This window comes from Tasmannia lanceolata, unplaced genomic scaffold, assembly GCF_043159265.1.
Source record: "Tasmannia lanceolata isolate RefF3 unplaced genomic scaffold, GAP_Taslan_0.1 ptg000044l, whole genome shotgun sequence".
NCBI classification, from domain to species: Eukaryota; Viridiplantae; Streptophyta; class Magnoliopsida; order Canellales; family Winteraceae; genus Tasmannia; species Tasmannia lanceolata.
In genome coordinates, this window is record NW_027518721.1 from 6,043,691 (window position 1) to 6,071,684 (window position 27,994).

General features: G+C 38.4%; 1 protein-coding gene across 3 annotated transcripts in view; it reads right to left on the reverse strand.

Annotated features, from left to right (window-relative positions):
• The window catches only part of LOC143863486 (la-related protein 1A-like), a 36,964-nt gene extending 9,207 nt beyond the window's left edge, over positions 1-27,757 (reverse strand). Inside the window, exons 1-13 of one of the 3 annotated variants that reach the window (XM_077374159.1) lie at positions 26,937-27,757; positions 22,919-23,489; positions 22,636-22,795; positions 22,397-22,487; positions 22,107-22,178; positions 21,292-21,938; positions 15,974-16,055; positions 4,781-4,885; positions 4,302-4,633; positions 3,697-3,786; positions 3,565-3,628; positions 2,045-2,190; positions 1,713-1,817 (exon numbers count right to left, since the gene is read on the reverse strand). In XM_077374159.1, the coding sequence (XP_077230274.1) occupies positions 1,713-1,817; positions 2,045-2,190; positions 3,565-3,628; positions 3,697-3,786; positions 4,302-4,633; positions 4,781-4,885; positions 15,974-16,055; positions 21,292-21,938; positions 22,107-22,178; positions 22,397-22,487; positions 22,636-22,795; positions 22,919-23,489; positions 26,937-27,182 (2,711 nt within the window). In that variant the 5' untranslated portion in view covers positions 27,183-27,757. Of the gene's footprint in view, positions 1-1,712; positions 1,818-2,044; positions 2,191-3,564; positions 3,629-3,696; positions 3,841-4,301; positions 4,634-4,780; positions 4,886-15,973; positions 16,056-21,291; positions 21,939-22,106; positions 22,179-22,396; positions 22,488-22,635; positions 22,796-22,918; positions 23,490-26,936 lie in introns of all 3 variants that reach the window. The other 2 variants (XM_077374158.1, XM_077374157.1) reach the window with 2 other exon arrangements.
• Between the last annotated feature and the right edge of the window lie 237 nt (positions 27,758-27,994).

Consider the following 27,994-nt stretch of genomic DNA (forward strand, 5'->3'; position numbering starts at 1 on the left):
TGTTCAATTCCCACAGGGTTTGGTACCAACCGCCCCCTTCTTCACAATTCACAATAGTATAAATACACATATACATATACATACATATTCAAAAGTGGTACCCCGTATACTTGTGTCTTGTATTCGTTTGGATTTCTTTTTTACTTTAAATTTAATAATCATAGTTTACGTTTAGATTTAAACTCATTTGAGTTGGTGAATTTCACTAGCGACCCAATTAGCCTAGATCACCTTGATGTATTGATGGATTGGATTGCAGATGATGACTCCGTTGTTTTCAAAACAGGCGATTTAGGTTGGAAAAATGTTGAAGATCCTACCGGTGTTGCTGCCGCAAACGACGAGGGTGAGGACATCGATCTTGATGATGTTCCTAGAGATGGTGGTAATGATGAGGGATACCACTTCAATGAGTATGATTATCCTGCTCTTGACAGCCCATAGAAGGATTCAGAAGATGACGTAAGTATGTTTGTCAGTTAATTGATGAGATGTAACTTGTAATTTTTTTATGTATTGCAATAAATTTAATGTTTTAAGTAATAAAATGTGTTTTTAAAAACTTGGTTTGTATAATTGTTTCTTATATTTTCTAGCAATTTTTTATTTTTTGGATTTTTTAAAAATTTGTAACTACTAAAACAATTTCTCTTGTCGTAGCATTTCTTCCGAAAAGAAACATTGAAATAGCCATGGTTTTAAATTTCGGTTTCAGTCCCTACCGAAACTGAATTTTTTTTCAAATTTCGGTCATTTCAGCCGAAATCCAAACATAAATCCAAAATTTCAGATTTCGGCCAAAATTTAAAACCATGGAAATGGCCGAAACACCGAAACATTCCTTTCCACTGACCAAAATGAAAACAACGAACGAAATGGAATTGACAACTTAGATGAAGACGGTAATCACTCTAGTTTGCAATATTCATAATGGCAGCACTGGCATGGTGATACTAGAGGCAGTTGGGGTGGTGGTGCTCTTAGAAGCAGGAATTTTCCCTCATGGATTTCGCTCCTACCCCGGAACCGCAATTCCGACCTTCTTAGCAAGGAGCTTCAGAGGAGCATGACGCCGTGACGCTCCCAACCTATTGGTGCCTCCATCTATGCTGGTATTTTCGAAATATGGTGCATCAAACTCCTCCAACTCTTCAAAGTACTTCGTTGGAGGCTTAGAGCAATCACAAAGGCGTCTTAAGAAGGCACGAGGACAGAGGACATGAAAATGAAGATGATTAGAAATTACTACATTTTGATGTGCTTAAAGTTTGAAAGATATATATGAAGATGATTAGAAATTATTATTTTTAATGTACTTGAATTTTGAAAGACATATAAAGAAAATATTGCATAAACACTCCTATGGCGCTCCCAACCTTACTCTTCTAGACCCCACGCTTCCCTGCCCACACCCCCGCACGCGCTTCTTGCTTCTAGGACTGGTGAGAGCCGTAACTATGGCAAAAATAACTGTTTTTTTACAGCCGTTACCGAACACGAGATAGAGAGGTCATGGGTTGTGGCAGCGATGATGGTGAAAAAGCAGCAACAGTGATGGCAATACTAGTTGTACAAGTATTAGTGCAAGTGGTTGTAGTTATGAGAAATCACAAAATAGAAAGACGAAGAGTTATTTTAATAAGAAGCATGCACAAAGTGGTAAAAAGAACCACTCACATCACAAAATAAATAACAGCAATGACAAGAATTACCAATATTTTTCAAGGCCATAAAGGTTGCCCTTCTTGTAGAATTCTAAAGCCAGCTGTTCAAAATCCTCGTACAAATCTTCTTTGAATTGCTTCTCCAACCCATAACTGAAAAAGGACCCCAAAGAAACCCACAAAGTGCAGTTTTAGATGAGTAAAAGTGGGCAGCGGAGAAAATACATGTAAGAATGAAAAATACACACTAATTAGTTAATTTTCAAACGTAGAATGTTTGAAAATGGAGCCGACCCCAACTAGTTTGGGACAATGGCTTGATTGAGTTGAGTTGAATTGAGTTGAGAATGTTTGAAAATGGAAAGATATGGGAGCTAAACCTGTAAAACCTGAAAAGGCATTCGATTCCATAATTATACTTAGCAGCTGCATCTTCCAGTGCTAGCTTCTGGAACTCATTATACATATTAAGGTAAAACATGTTTCTGAGAAAAAATGACCAAAAGCGATACAGCGTGTTCATTTCCTGCATATACAATAGCAAGCAGATATTTCACTTAAACATAGGCCAAGAAAAGTATACCTATAAAACAACATGATAATGTAGTGCAAACCAAAGGGTTCGTAGTTTAATTTGCGGGAACTTTGGAGCATAAATTAGGATTTCAATTCAACCTAGGCAGCAACTTATATTACAAAAACAGAGTAAACATCAAATAAAAAATAATAACAACTAGGGTTTTGAAGAAAATCATAACCATTGAATTCTTTAATCAAATAGAAACCAATTCAGGTCATGCAAGTTCCATATATCAAGCCCATAAAAACAGATAGCTAATGAATATAAATCAGATCTTAAATAATTTATCTCAAAAATCAGATAGAGGAAATAAACCTAACTATGGCTTAAAACAATACCTAAAGGAGAAGGGAAATGGTTGTACGCAACGGGATCATGGTATGATGTTATCACGGGCAAGGGTTGTAGGAAAGGGTTAACACAAAGCGTATGGGAAAATAAGTGGAATAGGTTAAGGAATGTGTGGGAAAGGAGGAATGATGAGACGGATAAAATGAGGAGAGAAATATAGGGGGATATAACAAGAGAAGGGGGAGGGGGAGAGCTAGAGAGGAGAGAGTATGGTAGTATATAAGAGTAGCATGTCGTTTAATTGAAGGTGAGAGCTAGAGAGGAGAAAGAAAGAGAATGATGGAGGGTGATGCTCCCTGTGAGTGAGTGAGAGAGAAGGGTTGCAACCTAGTAGCTGAGAGAAGAAGAGAGGAACTGAGGAAGAAGAGAAAGGAGAAGAGAAGAAGAGAGGAAGAAGAAAATGAGCATGGATCTACAGTAGTGGGTCATGGGTAATGGGTAACTATAATGGTCCATAGGGATTGATGGAGACATCCCTCACATCTAGGATCAATAAAAGGCAACTAAAATACTAAAATAAACCCTATATAAATAATAAACAAGATGTCCATCAAATAATCATAAATAAAAATAACACTAAGGATGCTACATCACATAAAATATAATTTCAATATTAGCAGTGAAATGAAAACAAAACCACCAAAGACAAACTTAAGTTGGTAAACTATAACAACATAGTGGCTAAGGCAAAAAAGGAGAAACCACGTGAGGCTTTTTTTTTTTTAATAGTTGCAAACTTGTAAGGCTGCAAACTTGTCTTTTTTTCCTAGCAACAAGAACAAAACAAGGCCAAGCTTCCATGTTGTGTGATATGTTGTGATGCGTAGATATGAGCTTACTTCCATAGATAGTTATGCTGGGTGATAAGTGGGCCATCAACAATCATGAAACCCGCGATGTTGAAATGAAAACTACAGAGAAGTGTCAACAGAAGTGGGTTCAAGAACTATGCTGAGAAATATTACCGACCTCACTGCAACCAATTCCCAATTTCTTCCTATCGTTTAGGCAACGCTTGTAGAACTTCAGGTACCTAGGACAAGGAGGAGTCATTTGAAAAGGCCTTTTATTACAATGTTATGAACCACAACATCCACTTACTTTTGCTGCTTGAAACCATTTTCTTCCAGAAGCTGGTGACTTGGATGTTGAAACGGTGGGAAAGGCTTTGGCATAGAACCCACTGGTGGACTGCTCCCAGAAAGGAACCCATGAGGAGAAGCACTCAACTTCGAAGACATAGGACTGGAAAATGACAATACAGTTATAGCTATTTGAGAGAGAGAGAGAGAGAGAGCCTTATATCATCATTTTCCGTGTCACAAATATCTCCACTATTTTCAAAATATTGTGTTTTTATTGTGACATTTTGATAAAAAGAAAAAATTCCGAAATAATCTAGAGATTTTTAAAATATAGCGCTATTTTCATTTTTATCATAAAATACCATGATAATATCACGATATTATCCCGATATTTTTATGATATTTTTATTTTATATTTTTTCTTAAAGTTTGTATATTTATATATTTTTTAAATAATTTTATTTTTATCATTTTTTCCCGATATAAACCCCAAAAATAAAAATAAAAATAATATATCCCGAGATTTTCCCTTGCCGAGAAATTCCCGAGAACGATATTTGTGACATAGATCATTTTCAACAATTCGACCGAATATAAGCTTAAGCAACAGTGAGAATTCACCCATGAGTTTCTGGTGGCGTTGACCCGAAGAAAAATCCAACCGAATTGCTCGGCGGGCTTTCTGATATGATGGCATGTCGATTATGACCATTGCCATGGTTCCTAAAATTGCTTGGAAATAAGCGTTGTTTATGGGATGGCTGTTGCTTGTTAACACCTTTATTTTGACGCCTCCGAGAGTTAGAAGGTTCTTCGGAGTTGTTTCCAGCAGAAGCCATATTGACCTTTGAATTTAGTAATCCATGTGCAATAGTCGCAGATCTATAATCTCCTTCTTTTGTTTCTAATCTGTACTGATTCCCCCTACTATTAGATCTCTTAGCTCTTAACTCCTGCAAGCCACAAAAACCCCTTCAAGGAGTGAACATCAGCAGACAACTTAATTTTTTATAGTAAAACACAAATATAAAACACACAAACTTTCACGGACACCGCAGTTTTCAATATAAAACACAAATATAAACCAAGGATCCATCAACCTGCTCATAGAAATAAAGTCCATCATTAATTGCACTAGCAAGGTCATTTGAAATGGGCCCAGATTCCCTTGCACCATCTCTATTATCTTCATCCATCCTGATATTCTGCAAGGCATTTTATACAAATGATAAAATATATGCCCTACACAGAAGCTGCAGTATCCAAAAGTGTAATGGTGAAATTATATATCATTCAAAAATGCTTCCTAAATTTGAAATGGAAGGCAATAACAAACCCGAACTTTATTAAATATCATTTGAGCATTTAATATAGTAGACAGAATAGGTATGGGAATCCGCAACCATTAAACATCATATAGAAAGATTGATGTAATAAGCAACTTCACAAGACTGATCTCCCTAACAACCAAAAGGAAGAAATTCAAGAGCACATGCACAAAAGGGTTAAAAAATGTTTAAATTTTAGTAGACTCAATTCCAACTCAACTCAACTAGGCCTTTCTCCCAAATTAGTGGAATCAATTCCACTTTTCTTAATTCATGATTCATGATTTTAGGCCCAAATTTAATTCTAAATATAGACTTATTTAACATTACGTGGATGGACAGAAATCACGAGTTAAGTGAAGAGGGTATTGAAAGTTTGAAACTAGCGTTCGCACCCAGATTCACAAGTGTAATATACTTCATATTTAAAAAACATCCTCTAAAATGCATGATAATGCCAAGACTCCTTATAATCCTTTGAAAGTAATTCCACTGGAACAGTAGAACAGATTCTATCCAAGTTACAAGGTATCACTTGACGTGCTAACTTGTAACAGATCTACAAATGGGTGAGTTCCATCCAGAGAAGCTTTACTATGTAGAGGAAGGGATATTTTCTTCTCACATGTTCCACGAAAGGCTAGTGATGCAGCTGCATTATTGACCAAGGAGGGTGTTTGTAGGAACATATTAGGGGCAATCTCCGCCGCTTTTGTTATCATGTATTTCATGTAATAAAGTTTTTTCTTAAAAAATGGTAGAAGATTTCATTGAAAACAAAGGAGATAAATATAAAAAGGAGAACACGAAGGTACCTCCCAAAACTAAAAAAGAAAGGCAAGAACATCAAAGGGAGAGAAAATCAAATAACTCTAAGACCTCCCTCGCTACACCATCCCTTAGCTAATCTATCGGCAAACACCATTTGCCGACTGCCTAACATGGGAGTAAGACAGTGAAGAATCCCCCACTATATCTAGAATTTCTACGAACAGTTGGCGAATTTCCACGAGTAAGAATCAGAACCCCTGAGCCATCTAATGACATTAAGCGAGGCCGCTTGAACTATGAGTTTCTCAAAAACTACAATGGAGATAAGCTTAATTCCTTGATGGGTGGCACTATGAGTCCCCTTTTCATGTAATAAAATTCTGTTATCTGGCAAAAAAAATGTCGGCTCTGTCTACACCATCAAAAAATTTAGGTTGTCTGAAACTTAGAATTTAACCTATGTGCTGATATTCCAAGCATATGCATGTCCGGATCAGTTGGAGGCACCATTAGTGATCCTGCATATACATGGATACATCGGCAAGCTGAAGGATGACTCTAATGGACCTTAACTCAGTGGAACTCTAAACATGGCTCCAACTGATGACGTTAAGCGAGTCCCCTTGAACTAAGAGTTTCTCAAAAACTACATTGGAGATAAGCTTAATTCCTTGATGGGCGGCACTATGAGTCCCCTTTTCATGTAATAAAATTCTGTTATCTGGCAAAAAAAAATGTCGGCTTTGTCTACACCATCAACAAATTCAGGTTGTCTGAAACTTATAATTTAACCTATGTGCTGATATTCCAAGCATATGCATGTCCGGATCAGTTGGAGGCACCATAAGTGATCCTGTAAATACATGGATACCTTAGCAAGCTGAAGGATGACTCTAATGGACCTTAACTCAGTGGAACTCTAAACATGGCTTTATGGTTGTTGAATTACAAGAAAAAAAAATGAATATTGATAGATAATTAGATAGTAATTCTTGGATGGTAAACCAATGCACAAATAATTCTTGGATGGTAAACCAATGCACAAATAAGCGCACACATACGGCAATAGGCAATTCTGACTCCTAGTCCACATACATGCCTCCATACACAGCAATTACAAATTCATGCCACAGACAAAAAGTCCAAGTCTAGGTAATATCCAACTTGAGCCACTGAATTTTCAATGGATACAGAAGCACTCCGGAAAAAAATTTCAATAACAATACAAAAATGGAGAATAAAGATTTTTATCAATAAAAAGTAACGGAAATTTATTGTAAAGGCCACATTTGGACATATGAAACCCATCTTAGCTTGAAAACATTTCACAGTGGAACATGACAATACATGTTGCACATAAACAATCAGGAATCCACCAAAAGTAGAAAACTCAAGAGAATCGAATAATCATACAACTAATCCAATAAAGCTTCACTATCGATGCTAGAGAGAGAAAAATGACTGTCTCTGATCAAAATAAGACAAAATTAGAGTAAAACCCAAAACCTAAAAAAGGAAATTTTGTAACTATTCATTAACCTCTTGAAAAGTACATCCACAAATAAAAAATATAAATATATATAATCCCAAGATTCCTTAATTAGCCCTAGCTTAATCCTAAATCCTAATAATTGGTATAGGATCGATTTCAGACCTTAGATAAACAAAAATAGAGTCTAACTTCTATTATAGAGCAGCCCAAAATAAAAATTGAAAGTGCATCGTCTAAGAAATCTCAAAAAATAACTTTTATGGGACTTCTAAAAAATAGCATATTTACTCAATAAAACCAATTAAGTAACTATTTCCCTTATCACAAGCTACTTACCCCAACGCAACTGCACTTGAACTTTCCAAACTAGAAAGACTCCAAGTTCCAATTTAAGAACACTTTTCACATTTTCTTTTCAAACAACCCACCAAAACTTAATGAAACATTATATAAAAATTAAATAAAATTCACAAAATATCCATAAATCATAATGACAAAGCTTGTCAATTTTTATAACGAACAGAGATCAACAGGGCCCACTATTGATGTTAACATGATGTTTGATCACCTGTAGGCCTACTTTTGGATCTCAACCAACCATATTTTTCCTTTAAATCAACTTGGCTGAATTATGGGCTTGTTCGTGAACATTGCTTGCATATTTGCATCAGTTCCCCTATGTTGCAGACCTGCCCTCGTGTTCCCTTCTTCAAGTGCCAACATGATGTAGTCTAGGGAAGAGAAATAGAAGAAGAAGAAAGAAGAAGAAGAAGAAGAAGAGAAGTTGAAGAGAAATGGAAGTAGAAGAGAAGAATTTTAGGAGAGAAAGTGATGGGGCCATCAACGAAGGAGGAGGATTTAAAGTTTACAAGCGAAGAAAGAATCGTGGGAAGGAGAATGACTGATTTTTGCATGAGACGGACGTTCACAAATGCTACATGCGCCACATGCCACATGGCGTCCACTCTATTTTGACATTTTTTCTTTTAGTTGTTTTTTTATTATTTACTTTCTATTTTCGTCATTTTATTTGCAGTATTTTTTTAGGGCATCAAATCTTGTTCTTTTGGGCTGATTTTGGTATTTTAGAAAGGTTTTTCAATTACCTATCTAAAGAGCCAAAGATTACGCGATTTGGACTTGATTTGGCTAAGTTATAGGCAGTTTTAGAATATGGTAAGGGTCTATTACGGGATTTACTATTTTAGGTAAGTTTTAGTTAAGGTTTCATTTATTTTAGATGGACGGCTTAGTTGCTTGGGTATTAAGTTAGTTTTTAGGGTTTCTTTTCTTATAAATATATGTTATGTAAGCATTGTAAAAGACTTTTGACTATTGAATAAGGAATTAAAATTTTTGCAAAAGAAGCTAGTGAAGCTTGAAACTTCTTCTCTTCTCTCCTCTTGGTGGCTTGGAGCCAGTCTTCTCAATCCCCTCTCATCTTCTCACTTCTATTCTCCTCTCAAATCAGCCATAAACAAGTAAGTCAGTAGTTCTTCAATTTTTGTGTTCTTCAACCCTAAAATACAAAAACCCAAAATCCAAATATCTCCTACATCATTTAAGATCTCATCTTGAAACTTTGAAGGACTTATTTTGGGATTAAACCTTAGCCATAGCAATCAAAATCCATAGTTTTACAACCCCTTTCGAGGCCAATCAAATTTTCACACCTTTCAAGCCCCAAAACTTGCTTTTGGAGATTGAAAGCGTAATCGGCCACCGTAGCAGCCCCTTAAACCTGAAAATCTGATTTCTTCCATCATTTAAACCTATTATCTTTCAACCCACAGCAGTTTACCCAGAATTTCCAGATCAGTCCAAATTACCAAAATACCCTTTTGGCCTAAATTGGACCGATTTGACCCCGTTTTGTTGCTGCAGAAATTTATTACTGTTTTTTAATTGGATTATCGCTAATTTCTCATCAAAATAAGGTTTAATTCATTGGTTTTGGTACTGTTTTAATTATTCTACTTGGTCGCACATTTAAAACCCCGTTTCCGCCTAACTTTGCCCTTAACTAGTTACCCGAAGGACCCTTTAACTGTCGACTAATTTGTTTAAGGTTTATTTCATGCTAATTGTGTTCTTTCTCATTATTTAATGCAAATTTAAGCCTCAATATTGCTGCTGTCCGCCAATTAATTCTGCCTTAAATCAACCCTAGTTAACCAGTAGGTGTTAGCCTCTTAAGAGTTAGCCCTAAACTTTCCTAGAACCCATTATCCCAATAGGAGTGTAGGATTTTCCCTCATTTAGGTATTGTCCTGCATCAGAAAGAAGCATACTTGCTCTCCCATGTTTTGTGAATCGTGATAATCAACAATCTCCCTCTTAAGAGCATACTTGCTGCAAATCTCAACGTTGCATCAACAAAGCATAATAAGTTTTCAATATTTACCTTGCCAGTCAATCAAAATCAATTTGCATCCTTGCTTCTTTCAGCCTATAGGAAATATCCCCCCATCATTCTTGGATAAAGGATCCCAATGTTCAATTCGATTTACCAAAGAATATTTTCAGGATTAAATCAAACTCCACTTATCTTGAAGAACCAAAACTTGTGAAAAAATAGGAAATTTTCTTCTACAAATGCCTTTACTTCAAAAATCATACTCGATTCAAGAACAATTCCTATTTCAAGATATGTAGTTTAAAAAATAGCACTTAAAATCAAGTTTAGCTTCATTCGTTCATTCGCAAGCATTCCATCTTCTATATTTTCTTCTCATCAATATGATAGATATGACCACCTTTAATTTCACTGAGCTCATCTTTACGTTTTCCATTGTTTTCTACAGCCAAATCTTAGTATCTTTTGAGAAAGGACAATGTAGCGCTGAGAATCAATGTTGATACTTTTTTCTTTTGAAATATTGGAATATATTAAATAGTAAAAACCATGACCAAGACGATCAAGGGGAGAAACAGAACAGAAAACATGGAATACAAAAAATGAAAATAAAGAACAAATCAAGGGGGAAGATAATCGAAACACTCAACACCTCTCTTGCCACTCCTGCACAAGCGAGCCTATCCGCTTCTGCATTCGCTGACCTCCTAACGGAAACAATGTTGATACTTGATAGAATATGATCCTTTTTTTCTAAAAGATATCCTTTTCTAAAATGGTAGAAAGGTATCATCCTTACTATCAAATATATGCTCAATTCCCTGATTCTTTACTTTCCTCCATGCTCCTTTACCATATTAAGAAAATTGGAACCCTCCGTTTCACAAGATTTAGGTTTAAAATCTTCCTTCATTGGAAAACGTGTAATTTTTCACCATCCTTCACAAAAGAATGTGTTTTTTTCCCAAATAAGATGCATCCTAGTCATATTGCAATGGTTTTCTAAGCAATATATCAAATGCATCCATCGAGGCTATTAACATACCACAATTCCTCTTTTTATTTGGGTATAATAAAAAAGGAACTAAATCACAAACAAAGGGGTCAGGGAGGTCCGAGGTGGGTCCCGGACGACCACTTCGACACCCAAGTCAGATTCTAGACCAACGATATAATGAATAACAAGAGATGGCGGAGGTATAATCAAGTTTACCAGGACCAATGTACGGGTTCTTTCTCTGATACCTGGGTGGGTGAGTTGGGGGCAGAGGATAGAGGGAGGGATATGACGTCCAGCGCCTCTTCCCTTTCTTGATTAAAGTTGGAAAACCTTAGAGACGGTATGGAGCTTCCTCTAATGGCCACCTTTTTTAGGGTCGTTCCTTTGCTTAGGCTGGATCCGCCCCCACTTCTTAGGGACTTAATGGCATATTTATACTTTGATCTTGCATGCAAATCCTCTTCACGTGGACCTTTTCAACGTTTTAGAGAGAAAACATTCTTTTGTTGGATTGGGTTGCCCCCCTGGTTCGACAGCGCGCGTAGCTTTGTTGTGCAATCTTGCCCATAATCGGGATGATGAAGTTTTTTGGAGGCAGGGAGATGACACGTGGCAAGATCACGTGGTCTTAGTGTCTTACCGTGTATTAATGTCTTTCATAATCATGATTAGATTCCTTCTACAGCTGACACGTGGTGAGATCCAACGGCCCCACCGTATTTATGCCCTATCATAATACCCCCCTACTCCTTTGGAGTAAGTTCATTTACCCGGTCAAAGAATATCGTGACGAGGGCATTTATGGGAGCTTTGGAATGCGAGGGGACATGCTGTTTCGTTCGGCGGTTCCTTCCGAAGGAATCGTAGTGCAATTATGTGGTGCTGATCGGTCATCCAATAGGAAGGGGACACACATAGGGAGAGTTGCTTCGTTTTCTGACCCAAGGGTCTCTCTTTGGGTTTACAAAGGAAGGTATTTCAGGCCTTCTTCACAGATCGTTTTCCTCCCCTTTCTTTTTCTTTGTTTTCTTTCTGCCTTTCTTTGGGCTTGCCGGAGATGTCGTTGTCTCTCGAGGGTCTCTCTGTAAGAGATAAGGGGAAGGTTGATGTCGTCGAGGAGAGACCTCCCAGCAGGCCTGAACCAAACCCTGAATGGGTGGAGTCTCAACAACCAATGCCTGAGAGGAGCCCGCCTCTGGGGTTTCTCCCACGCCCTCATCCTCCTCCCCTTTTCGAGAGGGAGTCTCATGAAGCTTTCGTTCATCGCAATCGCTAGTTCTTTTCTTATGTTCATCGTAGGGAAATTGAGGTTTGCAGCCGGATGATCGACATAGGTCGAGAGATCACGGCCTTGCGTGCGGAGAACGACTTGTTGAGGAACCGGGTGACGTGGCTTAACGACCAGAGAGCAGCGGGCAGGGCAGATTCGGATTGGGAAAGCTCTTCGGAGGAGAAGCATAGCGATAAGGAGCTCTCCGATGCGGAAAACTCTTTCAGCGGCCAGTCGCTTTAGTCCGGAGGGAATGGGATGAGGGGAACTTGGAGGGGTTCTTTTCTTTCTTCTCTCTCTTTTTTTTTGTGTTGGGGGTCCTGGCGGCCCGGGCCTGCATGCCCTATCTTCCTGTTTCTTTCCCTCCTTTTTTTGTAGGCCTGCGGGTCAGAAGAAGATAATTAATAATCAGTTTCTTTTTGTACTTCTGACGTGTTTCTTATGCTTCCTTTCCCATCTGCGTGGTAGCTGAGTTTTCTTGAGCGGAGTGGTGGTAGTAAGGTTGGACCCCAGTGCTGGGTTCCGAGCCCCTTCTGCCGTACTTGGTTTTTTCCATCTAGTGGAATTGTAGTGATAACGCCGGACCCTTGTGCTAGGTTCCGAGCCTTTCCCCCCGTACTTGGTATTTTCCATCTCGTGGAATTGTAGTGGTAATGCCGGACCCTTGTGCTAGGTTCCGAGCCTTTTCCCACTGTACTTAGTATTTTCCATCTAGTGGAATTGTAGTGGTAATGGCGGACCCTTGTGCTAGGTTCCGAGCATTTCCCCCCTACTTGGTATTTTCCATCTGGTGGAATTGTAGTGGTAATGCCGGAGCCTTGTGCTAGGTTCCAAGCCTTTCCCCCCGTACTTGGTATTTTCCATCTGGTGGAATTGTAGTGGTAATGCCGAACCCTTGTGCTAAGTTCCGAGCCTTTTTCCACTGTACTCGATATTTTCCATCTGGTGGAATTGTAGTGGTAATGCCGGACACTTGTGCTAGGTTCCGAGCCTTTCCCCCCGTACTTGGTATTTTTCATCTGGTAGAATTGTAGTGGTAACGCCGGACCCTTGTGCTAGGTTCCGAGCCTTTCCCCTCGTACTTGGTATTTTCTATCTGGTGGAATTGTAGTGGTAATCCCGTATCCTTGTCCTAGGTTCCGAGCATTTTCCCACTGTACTTGGCATTTTCCATTTGAAGGAATTGTAGTGGTAATGCCAGACCCTTGTGCTAGGTTCCGCGCCTTTTCCCACCCAGGCCCAGGCCCCCCAACACAAGAAAAAGGGAGAGAAGAAAGAAAGAAAAGAACCCCTCCAAGTTCCCCTCATCCCATTCCCTCCGGCCTAAAGCGACTGGCCGCTGAAAGAGTTTTCCGCATCGGAGAGCTCCTTATCGCTATGCTCCTCCTCCGAAAAGCTCTCCCAATCCGAATCCGCCCTGTCCGTCGCTCTCTGGTCGTTAAGCCACCTCACCCTGTTCCTCAACAAGTCGTTTTCTGCACTCAAGGCCGCTATCTCTCGACCCATGTCGATCATCCGGCAGCAAACCTCCATTTCCCTACGATGAACATAAGAAAAGAACGAGCGATTGCGATGAACGAAAGCTTCATGAGACTCCCTCTCGAAAAGGGGAGGAGGATGAGGGCGTGGGGGAAACCCCAGAGGCGGGCTCCTCTCAAGCATTGGTTGTTGAGACTCCACCCAGTCAGGAATTGGTTCAGGACTGCTGGGAGGACTCTCGTCGACGGCAGCAGCCTTCCCCTTATCTCTTACGAAGAGACCCTCGAGAGACAACAACATCTCCGGCAAGCTCAAAGAAAGGCAGAAAGAAAACAATGAAAAAGAAAGGGGAGGAAAACGATCTGTGAAGAAGGCCGAAAATACCACCCTTTATAAACCCAAAGAGAGACCCTTGGGTCAGAAAATGAAGCAATTCTCTCTATGAGTGTCCCCTTCCTATTGGATGACCGACCAGCACCACATAATTGCACTACGATTCCTCGGAAGGAACCACCGAACGAAACAGCACGTCCCCTCGCATTCCAAAGCTCCCATAAATGCCCTCGTCACGATATTCTTTGACCAGGTAAATGAACTTACTCCCTTGGTCCATCACTAGGGGGTATTATGATAGAGCATAAATACGGCGGGGCCGTTGGAGGTCACCACGTGTCACCCATGCTGCAGAAGAAATCTAATCATGATTAGGAAAGACATTAATACACGGTAAGACCACGTGATCTTGTCACGTGTCACCTCCCCGCCTCCAAAAAACTTCAGCATCGCGATTATGGGCAAGATTACACAACAAAGCCACGCCGCCGTCAAACCAGGGGGGCAACCCAATCCAACAAAAGTATGTTTTCTTTCTGAAATGATGAAAAGGCCCACGTGGCGCTCCATGAAGAGGATTTGCATGCAAGATCAAAGTATAAATACGCCATTAAGTCCCTAAGAAGTGGGGGGGATCCAGCCTAAGAAAAGGAACGACTCTAAAAAAGGAGGCCATTAGAGGAAGCTCCATACCGTCAGTAAGGTTTTCCAACTTTAATCAAGAAAGGGAAGAGGCGCTGGACGCCCTATCCCTCCCTCTATCCTCTATCCCCCACTCACCCACCCAGATATCAGAGAAAGAACCCGTACATTGGTCCTAGTAAACCTGATTATACCTCCGCCATCTCTTGTTGTTCATTATATCGTTGGTCCAGAATCTGACTTGGGTGTCGAAGTGGTCGTCCGGGACACACCCCGGACCTCCCTGACCCCTTTGTTTGTGATCGCAGACCCCAACGGAGGCTCTTTACAGACCGCACGATCGCAAACCCGGATTCTGGCGCCATCATATTGTCTGCAGCAAGCATTCCGCTTATAGGAATACAAAACCTAATGACAAGTGTGTAACTGGTGAAAAGGTTGAAGTAGCTTTATGTTCCCATCTCCTAACTCCTAAGAAATAGGAAAAGCAAAAGAGAAAATACCTTTGGAACTTAATTCCTATATTCCTAAGAGATATGAGAAATCAGTTTTTGCAATGCAATAAATAAGAAGTTTGGAATGCGTAACAGAATAGGACATCTGGAATAATAGGAACCTTCATATTTGCTTCTAAAACCAAATCATACGAATAAGTGGTTTATACAGTACCAATTCGGGATTCAGTGGATTTTCACTTTTCCTTTTTTTTATCAAGACATTTTCAGGTTCTGTGCTAAACCTTATTTACATGTGGACCAACAGAAGAACCAGAAGCAAATATTGTAGTCTTAAAGGTGAAAGGAGGGGATACATAAGCTTCACATTCTTTTGATGAAATTTAGAAGCGGAAAGGAAAACACAAAAATGTATAATATAAAGGGAAAATAGAAGAAAAATAGAAAATCTATCATTCTTTTTATGAAAAATAGGAAATCTATCATAAAAGAGTAATTAATCTTCCAGAAAAAAAAAAAACATCAGCTTCAATTAATATTATAATATCAATAATTTTGCAACTCTTATAAATGGAAAGAAAATGTTCTGTAAATGATCAAACTACCACTTTTCATAAGTTGACATCATTTAGTCAGAAAAGTTCAATGATAAGTTGGCGCATCTACTCTAACAAGGAAATAAGTCTAACAACAGAAAAAAAATGCATGGAATTAGTAGCGAATCAAATGATATACAAAGAGAAATGGGGGCAAGCTCTAGAATTATATTAAAGAATTGCCGGTGACACAAACCAAAATAAATGCCAAGGTATGATAAAATCAATGCACAAATAATAGTAATGATAGTAACAATAAAAACAAGTAAAAGCAACTGCATCATTTGTGGAGCTTCCATTTTATTTTATTTTTCTTGGAAATGCATATATTTTGTTTAACCATTTCATATATGCTTATTGACTTTGAATTGAAGCGTATATAAAAAATCCTGAGTTTACAGTAGAATACAAAGCAGAAAAGATGTGACACTAAAAGAAAATTCAAATAAGAGCAGGATATAGAGACCACTTCAAAGCAATGAAATGGTATGAATCTTTACCAGCCAACGCATAAGGTGCTTGAGGATATTTATCTTTTCTATCCAATGAAAGAGGTGCGCAAAGGCCTTACCTGGGTAACGATTATAAGTTTTTGCACATCCTGGTCGTTCACATCCATTTCATCCTCTTCATCATCAATCCTATGGGAAATACTGCCAAATTGAAAGTAGCATGAGATTATTAAACCATGTCGAGCAAGAGAAGGAAATTATACAAATTAGTGCTCAATATAAATCACAGAAGATCAATCATGGCCATCTATTTATTGCAGATCGACATAGGGATAAAACAAATAAATGAATAATAATATAGTTCAAACAAAAATGTCTAACAACCATCTTCAGAAATGGAAAGCAGAAAAAGCCAATTACAAAAAATATCAGAAGGAAACAAGTATATTCTCACAGCCTCCAGTGAATTTTTCCATATCATCAGGAAAAAAAATTTACATTACGAGCCAGGACAAATATCAAAAGAGCAAAAGAGCAAAACCATGCTCATCATTATGTTGAGAATGTTGCAAGTCACACCGTTGTTGTTGGAGTTCCCATTGTTCCTTTCAGCTTATTACAACATAGAAATCAAATACCAACAAGGGACTTAAAAAAATCAATCAACATGGTCATTTTGTTACCTAACTTAGCTAATCGAATGGCCTTATCAATCGAAGGCATGCATCCCCTACAATGCTAAAAAGGAAAGGAGTAAAGCTTTCAATAGAATTTCTTCAACCACTCAACTCAACTAAGCCTTTGTCCCAAACTAGTTTGGGTAGGCTAATGAATCCTTTCGAAAATTTTCATGAAGGTGAAAGAATCTACCAGGCTCAAATTGACTAAGTCTAATCCTGACAGTACTTGGGTTTGTCTATATGGATCATTTTCTTCCATTCTCTCATATCCAAGGTCATGTTCTCTGTTATATTCCTAGCCAAGGTTCTGAAAATCGGAATCGAATCGTAAATTGTAACAGGGTTCGAATCGTATCGGATCGTAAATCGTAAGATATTTTCAGATTATATATATATATATATATATATATATATATATATATATATATATGAGAAAAAATGTTAAAAATATAAAAAGGTAAAAAATAAGAATAAAATGAGTAATTATCTATTTTCCATTTGAGACTATTAAATTACACATAAAATTCCATGATTAGTAATCCGAAGCACAAACCATATTCACCAACCACAATAAATTACTAAACAAAGCACAAACTAATACATCATATAATAAATCATTATATAATTTATCACAACAGTAATTTAGTAAACAAAGCACATACTCAAATCTATAATAATCATCATCCAAAGAAATGACAGCAATAAACAAAGCATTTTGAAATGATTTTCATTTTGAAATCACAATCAGTTCTCAAAATCCAAAGGACCAAAACAGACAGAATCGTAAAAAACATAAAAAGAACCGTAAAAATCGCACGATTCAAAGTTGAATGAATCGTACTTGAATCGTAAGATTTTTACGAAAAAAGATTCTTCGTCCGATTTGAATCGTTCAACCCACGAATCGATTTGAAACGTAAATCGTAAGATTTTAACAGCGGAGTTCCTAGCCATCAAGTCTTCAACCATTGCCAACCAAAAAAAACCAATAACCCTAATGTAGAAATCAGTCCATGCCCCTACACTAAATCAGGAAGGCTCCAAAATCCCTCCTAGAGACCTAAAATAGAAAAAAAATCAGATTTTAACAGCGGAGTTCCTAGCCATCAAGTCTTCAACCATTGCCAACCAAAAAAAACCGATAACCCTAATGTAGAAATCAGTCCATGCCCCTACACTAAATCAGGAAGGCTCCAAAATCCCTCCTAGAGACCTAAAATAGAAAAAAATCGCACGATTTAAAGTTGAATGAATTGTACTTGAATCGTAAGATTTTTACGAAAAAAGATTCTTCGTCCGATTTGAATCGCTCAACCCACGAATCGATTTGAAACGTAAATCGTAAGATTTTAACAGCGGAGTTCCTAGCCATCAAGTCTTCAACCATTGCCAACCAAAAAAAACCGATAACCCTAATGTGGAAATCAGTCCATGCCCCTACACTAAATCAGGAAGGCTCCAAAATCCCTCCTAGAGACCTAAAATAGAATTGACAAAGATCACACATGTAACAAAGTCCAAATTCCAGTCAAGTGCAATTTCATCACACGCTTCTAGACACAAACCAACAAAAATACCTTGGACAAAGGAATTCAATGAATACCCCTCCATTAGGCATGCCCTTGCACCTTGAACAATTCAACAAACATCAACACAACCCTCCACCAACTAAAAAATCTACTCGACAAACCGTAAATGTTTGGCTGCCATTCAGGGAAACGCCTCAGCTTGACCCAAGATCTAACAATAATTGTTAGCTCCAAACCCCATTCATTCTTAAGAGACATCCAACATCAACATTTTTTAAGTGATAACAAAAAAACTTTATCACGCTAACTTCAGATAGAAGTGCAAAGATTTTGGCTGAGGATGAGTTGTCCCTGGTCAAGAAAAACATCCCTACTTATTAACAAAATCAAATCACAAATGAATTGAATCACCCACGGTCAGCACATTACCGTCCACACCTTGCCTTGCCGACGCATCAGCCATCTCATTAGTTGATGGACAGATTGATCCTCCTACAAATTTCAATCATCTCCGTCATGATACCAGCTTGGTGATGATTTAAAGCCAGTGAAATTACATTCCTAGAGCCGTCTTCTGTCATTAGCTTGTCGAGAATCTTTTTTTAAATAAACTGCAGTCTGTTAATAGTGCTCTAGTTTTTTGCTTCATTTGAATCAGCCTCTCCAAATTGGGCCTGAGAATGCTTCTGAAGTGAATTCATAAACACTCCTACACTTGTCGATCCAGGATTTCCTCTTGAGCTTCCGCCAAAAGTTACTTTAATGTCTTCATTTGATGATGGTAAGTGCTATGGAGACATTCATTTACCAGTAAGGAGTCATTCTTGAAGCAAGTGCTATGGAGAATCAAAGTGGTGATTATCAGATGGTTTAGAACGAGGAAAGTGTTCAAGGGGTAATCATTTCAGGATTTCACAAGAAAGTGGATAGACATGTTTTTTTAATGGTGAATGGATAGACATGTTAAAAGGGTCATAAGTTGATGAGGAAGATTTTGGTAAGATGGAAACACCGCCAAGGATAATTTCATGAAGCTCAATTTTGATGGTTGCTCCTTAGGTAACCCGAGACCTGTTGGAGTTGGTGGTGTGTTCTGAGATGCAGGTGGAACATATTATAATCTTATTCCGGACATATTGCCAGACTGGATTCTAAAGAGGGGCAGATATAAGCAGTCCTTATGTTGAATGGCTAGAAGCACCGACGATTTAGCGAATAGCTCACTAAATCTGGTGTGAATAGGGAGCTCTTTTACGAAGGGAAACCTCTGCCCTTATTGTAATTTTCTTCAACATTAATATATGCTTCAAAGTAAAATAATAAAATGGGTGGTCTTAATGTGCATACTGTCAAAGCGAGCAGATATCATATCATACATAGTTGATTGAATGCAACATTAAAAGTTTACAATGGACAAATATCTACAATCAGATCAAATAATCATCCATGGGACACGAAATAACTACCCAATTCCCTACAAAATACTATTTAAGACTACACTAACAAACATTTGAATTTGAAGCAAGATTTATGAGTGCCGAGAAATAAAATAGAAATAAATAGAATACCGCTAAAAATAAAAAATAAAAACTAAAATAGCCAACAACAAATGTTGTCACACTTAGTAATTGTCCCGGAATTTCCAACTGCAGCCGTGATTTTACAAGATTTCCACCGAAATTTCCAACCAAAGCCGAAATGTTTCGATTTCCATGGCGACCGAAACCGAAACTGAAATTTTAAACCTTGCTTCAATCTCCATGCTTTGTAGGGAGTCATAAGTGAAGGATATTTTAATCCAAAATTTAGGTGGTTTTCATTAGGGTTTGGAACTTTCTAGTCTCTTTAGCTTTCTTATAAATATATAACTCCAGCCTCCAGGGCATTTGCATGCTATGCTAGGTTTACAAAAATATACATTTTGCTATGAAGCCTTGGATCAACTTCATCTATCTTCTCCATGGTAATATCAAAGCCTTCTTGTTATTCTGAATAGAGTTTATGATCATTCCATCAACTAACCATTCAAAAAAATCATTTCATCAACTATTTTCTTCTAGTTCATTATTTGATTTAAATAAAGGGTTTTTGTAAGAGCATTATTGTGATTAATCTAAGCGCACCAGAACTGTCATCTAACACTCACATCACAGTGATCTCAGTCATTGACTTTTCCGATAATACGAGAATTTGAGATCCAATAACTGGATTTGTTCGACCTGGTTTAGATTACGAAGATCCTTCCTAAGCAAGGTTTTAAATTTCGGTTTCGGTCATCAGCAAAACAGAAACATTTTGGTTTCAGTACGAAGTTTTGGCAGAAATTTTGTAAAATTACGGAAACATTTAGGTGCGAAATCATGGCCGAAATACAGGTAAGATTCTTGACCACTGGTTTTTCTTTTTATTTTTGTCGTTTTTTAGAAATATCTTAAAGGAACCTCATTATTTTCTTTTCTGCGGGTGGAGTTGTTTTTTGTTTAGGTTTCTGTCGTAATGCTGGCCTTTCAACAAAAACTTTGTTCTTTTATTTGAAAAGTGGTATGTTTCACATATTTCGACCAAACTCAACTCAATTCAACTAAGCCTTTTTCCCAAACTTGTTGGGGTTGGCTAATGAATCCTTTAGAAAATTTTCATGAAGAAGGTGAAATTCCGATCAAAACATTAACGAAATCCTGAAATTTCAGATAAAATCTAGTATTTTTCCAAATCCAATTGGATTTGTTTTCGGTAGCAGCCGAAATGAAATGTTTAGGACGAAATGGTTCCTAAGTAGAGATACTGAGACTTTTGATAATGGTAGATTGAGATCTACTTTTAGAAAGTGCACAAAGTCACAGATCTATTAATTTTGTTATCTATTTTGCTTGAAGAGTGTATTATAATTAAGTTTCCCTTATCATTCTACATCCTAAAGACAGGCTAGTCAATATAGGAATGAGTGCACAATTGACCAACTTTGGTTCCATAGGACTGGTTCTTATCCAAAATAAATGAAATATTACCATATCCCATCGCACAACAGTCAAAGTTAACCATTTCGGTTAACCAAAAGCTTGAAATGTGTCACTTGCCTAAAATGCCTACAGATCTAATGTCTGCATTTTCTATTTTCTTGTAATACATACCATGTGGTTTTCAATAATACAAAACAAGAAACAATACACGTTAATACAAAATAATTGTGATATCTGAAACTAATATCAAGAAGAGGTATAAATTTACCTTCTGGTGGATGATGAAAGATGGTCTTTTCTGACTGTTGTATGCTCCAATTCAAGCTCCTCGTCAAGCAAGAAGGTGCTTTGTTCTGCCGCAAATCCAGAAGACTCATTTGCAAAAGCTTTTGATAAGCCACCTAGACTTAGTCTTGGAACCCCCATGTTTTCAAACTCAGGATCAGCACTGCATGAAGGATTGGCAATTCCCTTTGAACATCCAGAGCTAATGAAGCCTCCTGTGCTAGTATTCTTGAAATCAGGGATGCCATGACCAGTATTCTTGTCTGATATAGTGTCATAACCACTGTCAGCCTCCGATAAATTGATCTCTGAACATAATCCAGAATCCAGTGTCCCGCTTAAATCCCCAGGCTCTCCGGGGGATGCTTGTGGTTTATGAGCAGCGAGCACTTTCTCGCTGTTACACTCTGAATTCCTGCTAGATGCTACTTTTGAGGTACCATTATGGCAAGGCAAGAGTTGATCCTGGCCTTCACTACTTGATGGATATTCTCCGTGTCCTTCATAGAACTCAAAATTCTTCACGTCTACAGAAGCTTTACCATCAACTTGGCTAACTGGAGTCGGAGTATGAACTCCAACAATTGGAAGCCACTTTGACCAGTCATCACGTTTTCTTATCTTGTCACCCTACCAAAATATCAAGTGGTCCAGATAAAGGAAAAGACAGGATAGCAAATAGAAAAAGCACACATCGTTTGAAATATAAGCTGCACTTGACAGCATTAATACCAACTGGTAAACATAGAATATCTCGGAAACACACAAACCACAGTGAAATCTAGAATGATAACTAACCTGCACCTCCACAGAGCTTGAACTCCGCATTGATTCCAGGATAAACGCTATATCTGTTGTCATTTTCTTAACCTGTAAGGTGTAACACAATAGATACCAAATGAGTTTTAGATGTTTACATTACTTCAAGCCACAATCAAAACAGGAAGAGCGTGGCATGCAAACTTAACCAGAACCTTAAATTGTATGACATTATAATCAAACTACTATACTTATGCATGCTAAAATATCCTAGAACCAAGCATTCTACATCACACGGAATATGATGCGACTCTCGGCAAAAAACATACCCTATTGAAGTCAGCAATTTTGGATATTGGAACCCATCCGTGTCCGTCCATTAAAGAAAGCAAGTAGTGGTCCTTCTGCAAATTTTGGTCACTGCAGGAAAAACAGAGTGGTTGGTACAGCATACATGTATGTAAGCTCAGTTGGAATTATCAAATAAATATGTAAAAGTATGCATGTCAACATAGCTATACAAAGATGGGGGAGAAAATGCTCCACTTTTTTACCAATGAACCATCACCTGAAATAATACTCAATCTGTTTTACTATGTCAGCCTTCAATGCTCGCATATCAGGCATTGGCATAGGATACCCAGGATGCGGAGGATGTAAAATATAATGAGGAGGACCCCTTATGGACTCTGGAGGTGCAGCTGGAACATAGTACATAGGAGGAGGGCCTGCATCACATACATAAAACAATAATAAGCACATAAAAATGGTTTTGAGAACAGATGTAATGTGTTGAAATAAAATGAAAAAAAAAAAACAAGAAAATTAGAACACCCCGTTTGAGATATTACCAGGAAAAGGTGGACCGTTTATGAACCCTGGAGCTGGAGCAAAAATTGGTGGAGGGGGCCTGACGAAAGCCCTTGGCCCAATATTATGGTGCATACCAATGCTGTCTCTGGGATTGAATGCTCGCTGGGGACGCCATGTATGATTGAAACGACCACCAGGTTCTTGTATGTAACGTCTATTAGCAAAATTGCTCCCATACGCATTGGGATCACCTCGTGGTGGATGCTGAAAGCCCCTATTGGCATCAATGCCACCAACCTGGGCAGGTGGAATAAAAGCTTGCACAGGGGTATCGCATTCAGAGTTTACCATATGAGGTTCTGCTTTTGGAAATGGTCCAGGACAAGGCGGATAAGCATACTCATGAACAGGAAGATGCGGTGCTTGTACAACAGTAGGAAAAAAAGGTGGCCTTGGTGGTTGGGAATAGGGTACGGGAATAGGAAAGCTAGGTACACCATTTGCAGGACCATTGCGCTTAGAACCTGATTTTTGATGATGTAATTGAGGATGTTTGTGTGAAGGATTACGGCTTCCAAACCCATCTGATTTCTGCGGCCCAGTTAACCCCTGGAAAAAGATATACAACCAGTGATATCAGCATAAACACTGGTAAGACGTGAACAAATGTAGGTTTCATGCAAATAACTCATGTGATTGTAATAGAACAGAAACAAGTTGCACACAGAGTAAGCCTAATCCTGTCTACCACTGATCACATAGGGACAACTGGACAATCAGAACAATCAACCCCGGAATTCCCTCTGAATTGTGCGTGTATAGAGAGAGGTGTATGTACTTTTCGTGGATATATATATATATATATATATATATATATATAGCAGAAGAGAAATTGGAGAATTATTGTCCATTTAACACGTCAGTGTGGATGATTTTTACCCTTTTTTGCCCTCCCCACATATCTGTACATACTATCTATGAGGGTAAAATAGACATTTTATTTCACCCGAAATATAGCACGTAAGCATTACTCTTTTACCATTAACCCCTTTGCTGATATCTAACATCTAACTCTATGAGAAATTATTTGAGGGTAAAATCGTAATCTACATACGAAAAGTACCGATACAGGGTAACTGTCTATGACAACTATGGGAAAAAACTACCAAGAAGAGGTAAAGACATATGACAATGACAGAAGAACTACTTTCTATTACTCATGCAGGACACTTGCAAAATATTGACGGATTCCGGGCACCTGAAGAGGAACAACAATTATGGAAACCTCTATTGATTGGAGGCTAGGATCAGCCTATATCAATTGGAGGACTACGATCAACCTATGGAAATGATTTTACAGGCACAACCGATTGATATTGTGTTCCATCACATGGACGGTTTGGATCAACCTATATTTTTTGACTTTTTTTAACAAAGGCACCCATTCAACCCACATATTTTCAATCCTACCCCCTCTTTTATGCTTTTTAACAAAGGCACCCATTAAAGCCACATAATTTCAATCCTACCCCCCTCCTTTATGCTTTTTTAATTATGGAAACCTCTATAGATTGAAGGGCTAGGATCAGCCTATGGAAATGATATTATTGGCACAACCTATTGATGTTGTGTTCCATCACATGGACGGTTTGGATCAACCAATGATGTGGTCCGTACAGTTCTTTGTCGGCCCGTGCATCGCACGGGGGTTTTTACTAGTATATATATATAGCAGAAGAGAAAAGGAGAGAATTATTTGAATTTCTCCCAAAATTCTAATAGAATTACACATCACTTTTTTGACTTTTTTTAACAAAGGCACCCATTCAACCCACATATTTTCAATCCTACCCCCTCCTTTATGCTTTTTAACAAAGGCACCCATTAAAGCCACATAATTTCAATCCTACATTCCTACCCCCCTCATTTATGCTTTCGTAATAAAAAAAAGTGGACAAAGTCAACATCGTCACGTTTTTTCTTCGCAAAATTACGGATTGAGTACATATGTTACATAATACTACGGATTTTTGTGAACATATTACATAATACTACGGATTCATGACGCCTTTCAAAATATTGACGAATTCCGGGCACCTTAAGAGGAACAACATATTATGGAAACCTCTATAGATTGGAGGGCTAGGATTAACCTATGGAAATGATTTTACGGGCACAACCTATTTCTGTTGTGTTCCATCACATTGACGGTTTGGATCAACCTATGATGTGGTCAGTACAGTTCTTTGTCGGCCCATGCATCACACGGGGTTTTTTACTAGTGTGTGTGTGTGAGAAAAGTGTTTGTGCGCTTAAGCGCACCATTTTTTTGGGGCGCTTAAGTGGTTATAACGCCTCCCATTGGTTCGCTTAAGTGGGACCCAAACATTTAAACGAATGGGAGGCGTTATAACCACTTAAGCGCACCAAAAAAAAATGGTGCACCAACATATTCCTCTCTCTCTCTCTCTCTCTCTCTCTCTCTCTCTCTCTCTCTCTCTCTCTCTCTCTATATATATATATATATATAGAGAGAGAGAGAGAGAGGAATAAGATTGTGCGGTCGAGGGCCCAAACACATGGGTCCCACATTTTTTGTGCTGATCAAAATCATTCATTTGCAAGGCCCCATCATAGATAGGGTGTGTACAAAAAATCAGGTCCATTGGATCATCCTAACCCCTCCAAAAGTGGAGGGCAAAAATGGGCATATTTGTGGCAAACGGTGTCTGTCCATTTTGCCCTCCACTTTTGGATGGGTTAGGATGATCCTATGGAGCTGATTTTTTGTACATACTCCATTTATGTAAGGGCCTTTCAAATGAATGCTTTGGATCATCCTAACAAAGTGGGCCCACATGAGTTTAGGGCCCTCGACCGCACTTAAGCTTGGTGCGGCCGACCGCACACTCCTTTTCCTCATATATATATATATATATATATATATATATATATATATATATATATATGAGAAAACTATTGGTGCGCTTAAGCTCACCATTTTTTTGGTGCGCTTAAGTTGTTATAACGCCTCCCATTCGTTTAAATGTTTGGGTCCCGCTGGGTCCCACTTAAGCGCACCAGTGGGAGGCGTTATAACAACTTAAGCGCACCAAAAAAATGGTGCGCTTAAGCTCACCAACAGTTCTCTCTCTCTCTCTCTCTCTCTCTCTCTCTCTCTCTCTCTATATATATATATATATATATATAAACGTTTTCTGAGCTCAAGCTCAGATAGCTTATATTTAAAAGGTTATATTTTAACAGGAGATAGGCAAACTTTGATGTTGATCGGTTAGCTTGGGGGGGCTGTTGGGAGGGATAGACTCACTATTTATTACTTCCTCCTTGAGAAAATTACTTTTCTTGATGTTTCTGTTATTTCCATCTTTGCTTTTGTATTCTTTCCTTATGCTTGTTCTGTATTGACCATCTCGGTCGTCATTTTCACCTTAATGAAATGATCTGCGATTCAAAATAAATTATCTCATGTTTCAGTTTAAAGATCTAAGGTTCACGTGCAATCCAAATCACTTCCCGGATCCAACTTTCATTGCTGAACGATGGCAGAAAGAATAATAACTCAAATTTTAATTTTTTTAAAAAAACACTTTCCTAGTTTGGGGATTTAAGATCCTATATCCTTGGTTCTTCTACTATACATTTCACCTTTAATGACACAGAAAACACAGAAATGGAAGTCATTCACAGGAAAAAAAAAGATACATAGAATATTTGCACTTTGAAAAGGCTTAAGTTCCTAAATTAGGGTTTACCTATCATCAGAAAAGGCTTAAGTTCCTAAATTAGGGTTTACCTGTCATGTTTGGTTCTTCTACTTTACATTGCACCTTTAAGACTTTAATCGCGAACAAAACACCGAAATGGACCACATGGAAGTCAATCAGAATAAAAAAAAAGATAGAATATTTGCATTTTGAAAATGCTTAAGTTCCTAAATTAGGGTTTACCTTTCATCACCATTCCATTTCCAAACATGTTTTAAAATCACAAAAAAAAAAAAAAAAAAGTACCAAAACATTAAGCAAAACTAACCTGCACAGGAGGAGGACAAGGCGGAGGAGGAGGAACTGTATCACTACTCGCCGCCACCACAGACTGAGACTTCACATCCGAAATCTTAGGCCGAGCTTCATCGAGCGCAGGCCAAGATTCCGCTCCCATTACCGGAGCCTCCACTCTCCGACCATCCAAAGGTTTTTTCCATGGCGATTTCAATCCAATCCCCTCTTTCTGCTCTTCACCACACATTCTCTCCTCATCCTTCACCGCATTCACCATTACTCTGATCTCTCTAATCTCCAAATCAAACTCTTTTTTGTTCCTTCAGAATAACACTAAACAGAATCCTCAGCTACTGACGTTCCACCATTACTCCGATCTCTCTCTTCAAACTCTTTTTTTTGTTCAAACTTCAAACTAAATAGAATCCTTGGTTACTAACTTTCCAAGAGTCGATGAGACATGACGCCATCGACGGCCGCCGGAATGGAGAGAGACTCCATCGCCGGAGCCGGAACTTAGCCGGAAAATGACCTAATCGAATGAATCCTTTGCATCTAGGGTTTAATTTTTAGGTTTTTCGACTGTCGAGGGTTTTCTTCATTGGAAAAGAGCGATTTTGTTTTTCTTTATGACTGGAATCATCTCCTAATTTTTCCGAGCAGTGTGGAGTTGAAGGAGAAGAGATCGAACGGAGAGGATTAGATCGAGAGATAGAGGATTTAGGGTTAGGGTTTGTACGTTTTGAGAAAAGGACGGGGGTTAGGGTTTTTTTCAGATAGAATGACAGTTGCAGGTGAAAAAAAACACACGAGATTGTTTGAACTCTAGTGAGAGAGTAAAGAAACGGAAATACACTGAATCGAGTCGCTCTTCTACTCAAGTTTCATTTAGTTCCGTCTTTTGGTGCACGCGCGAGAACATCCCAAACAATGTACCGCAATAGTCTCACCTCACACGTGTGCCGCACGGGATGACTATAACTACAATGCAAAAAACGTACTTGTTGGAAGATCTATTCACATGCCGTTTGGGTACTACAAAGATTTTATAATCTAGGAATTGTAAAACAGGGCGCTGATATCCCCCCC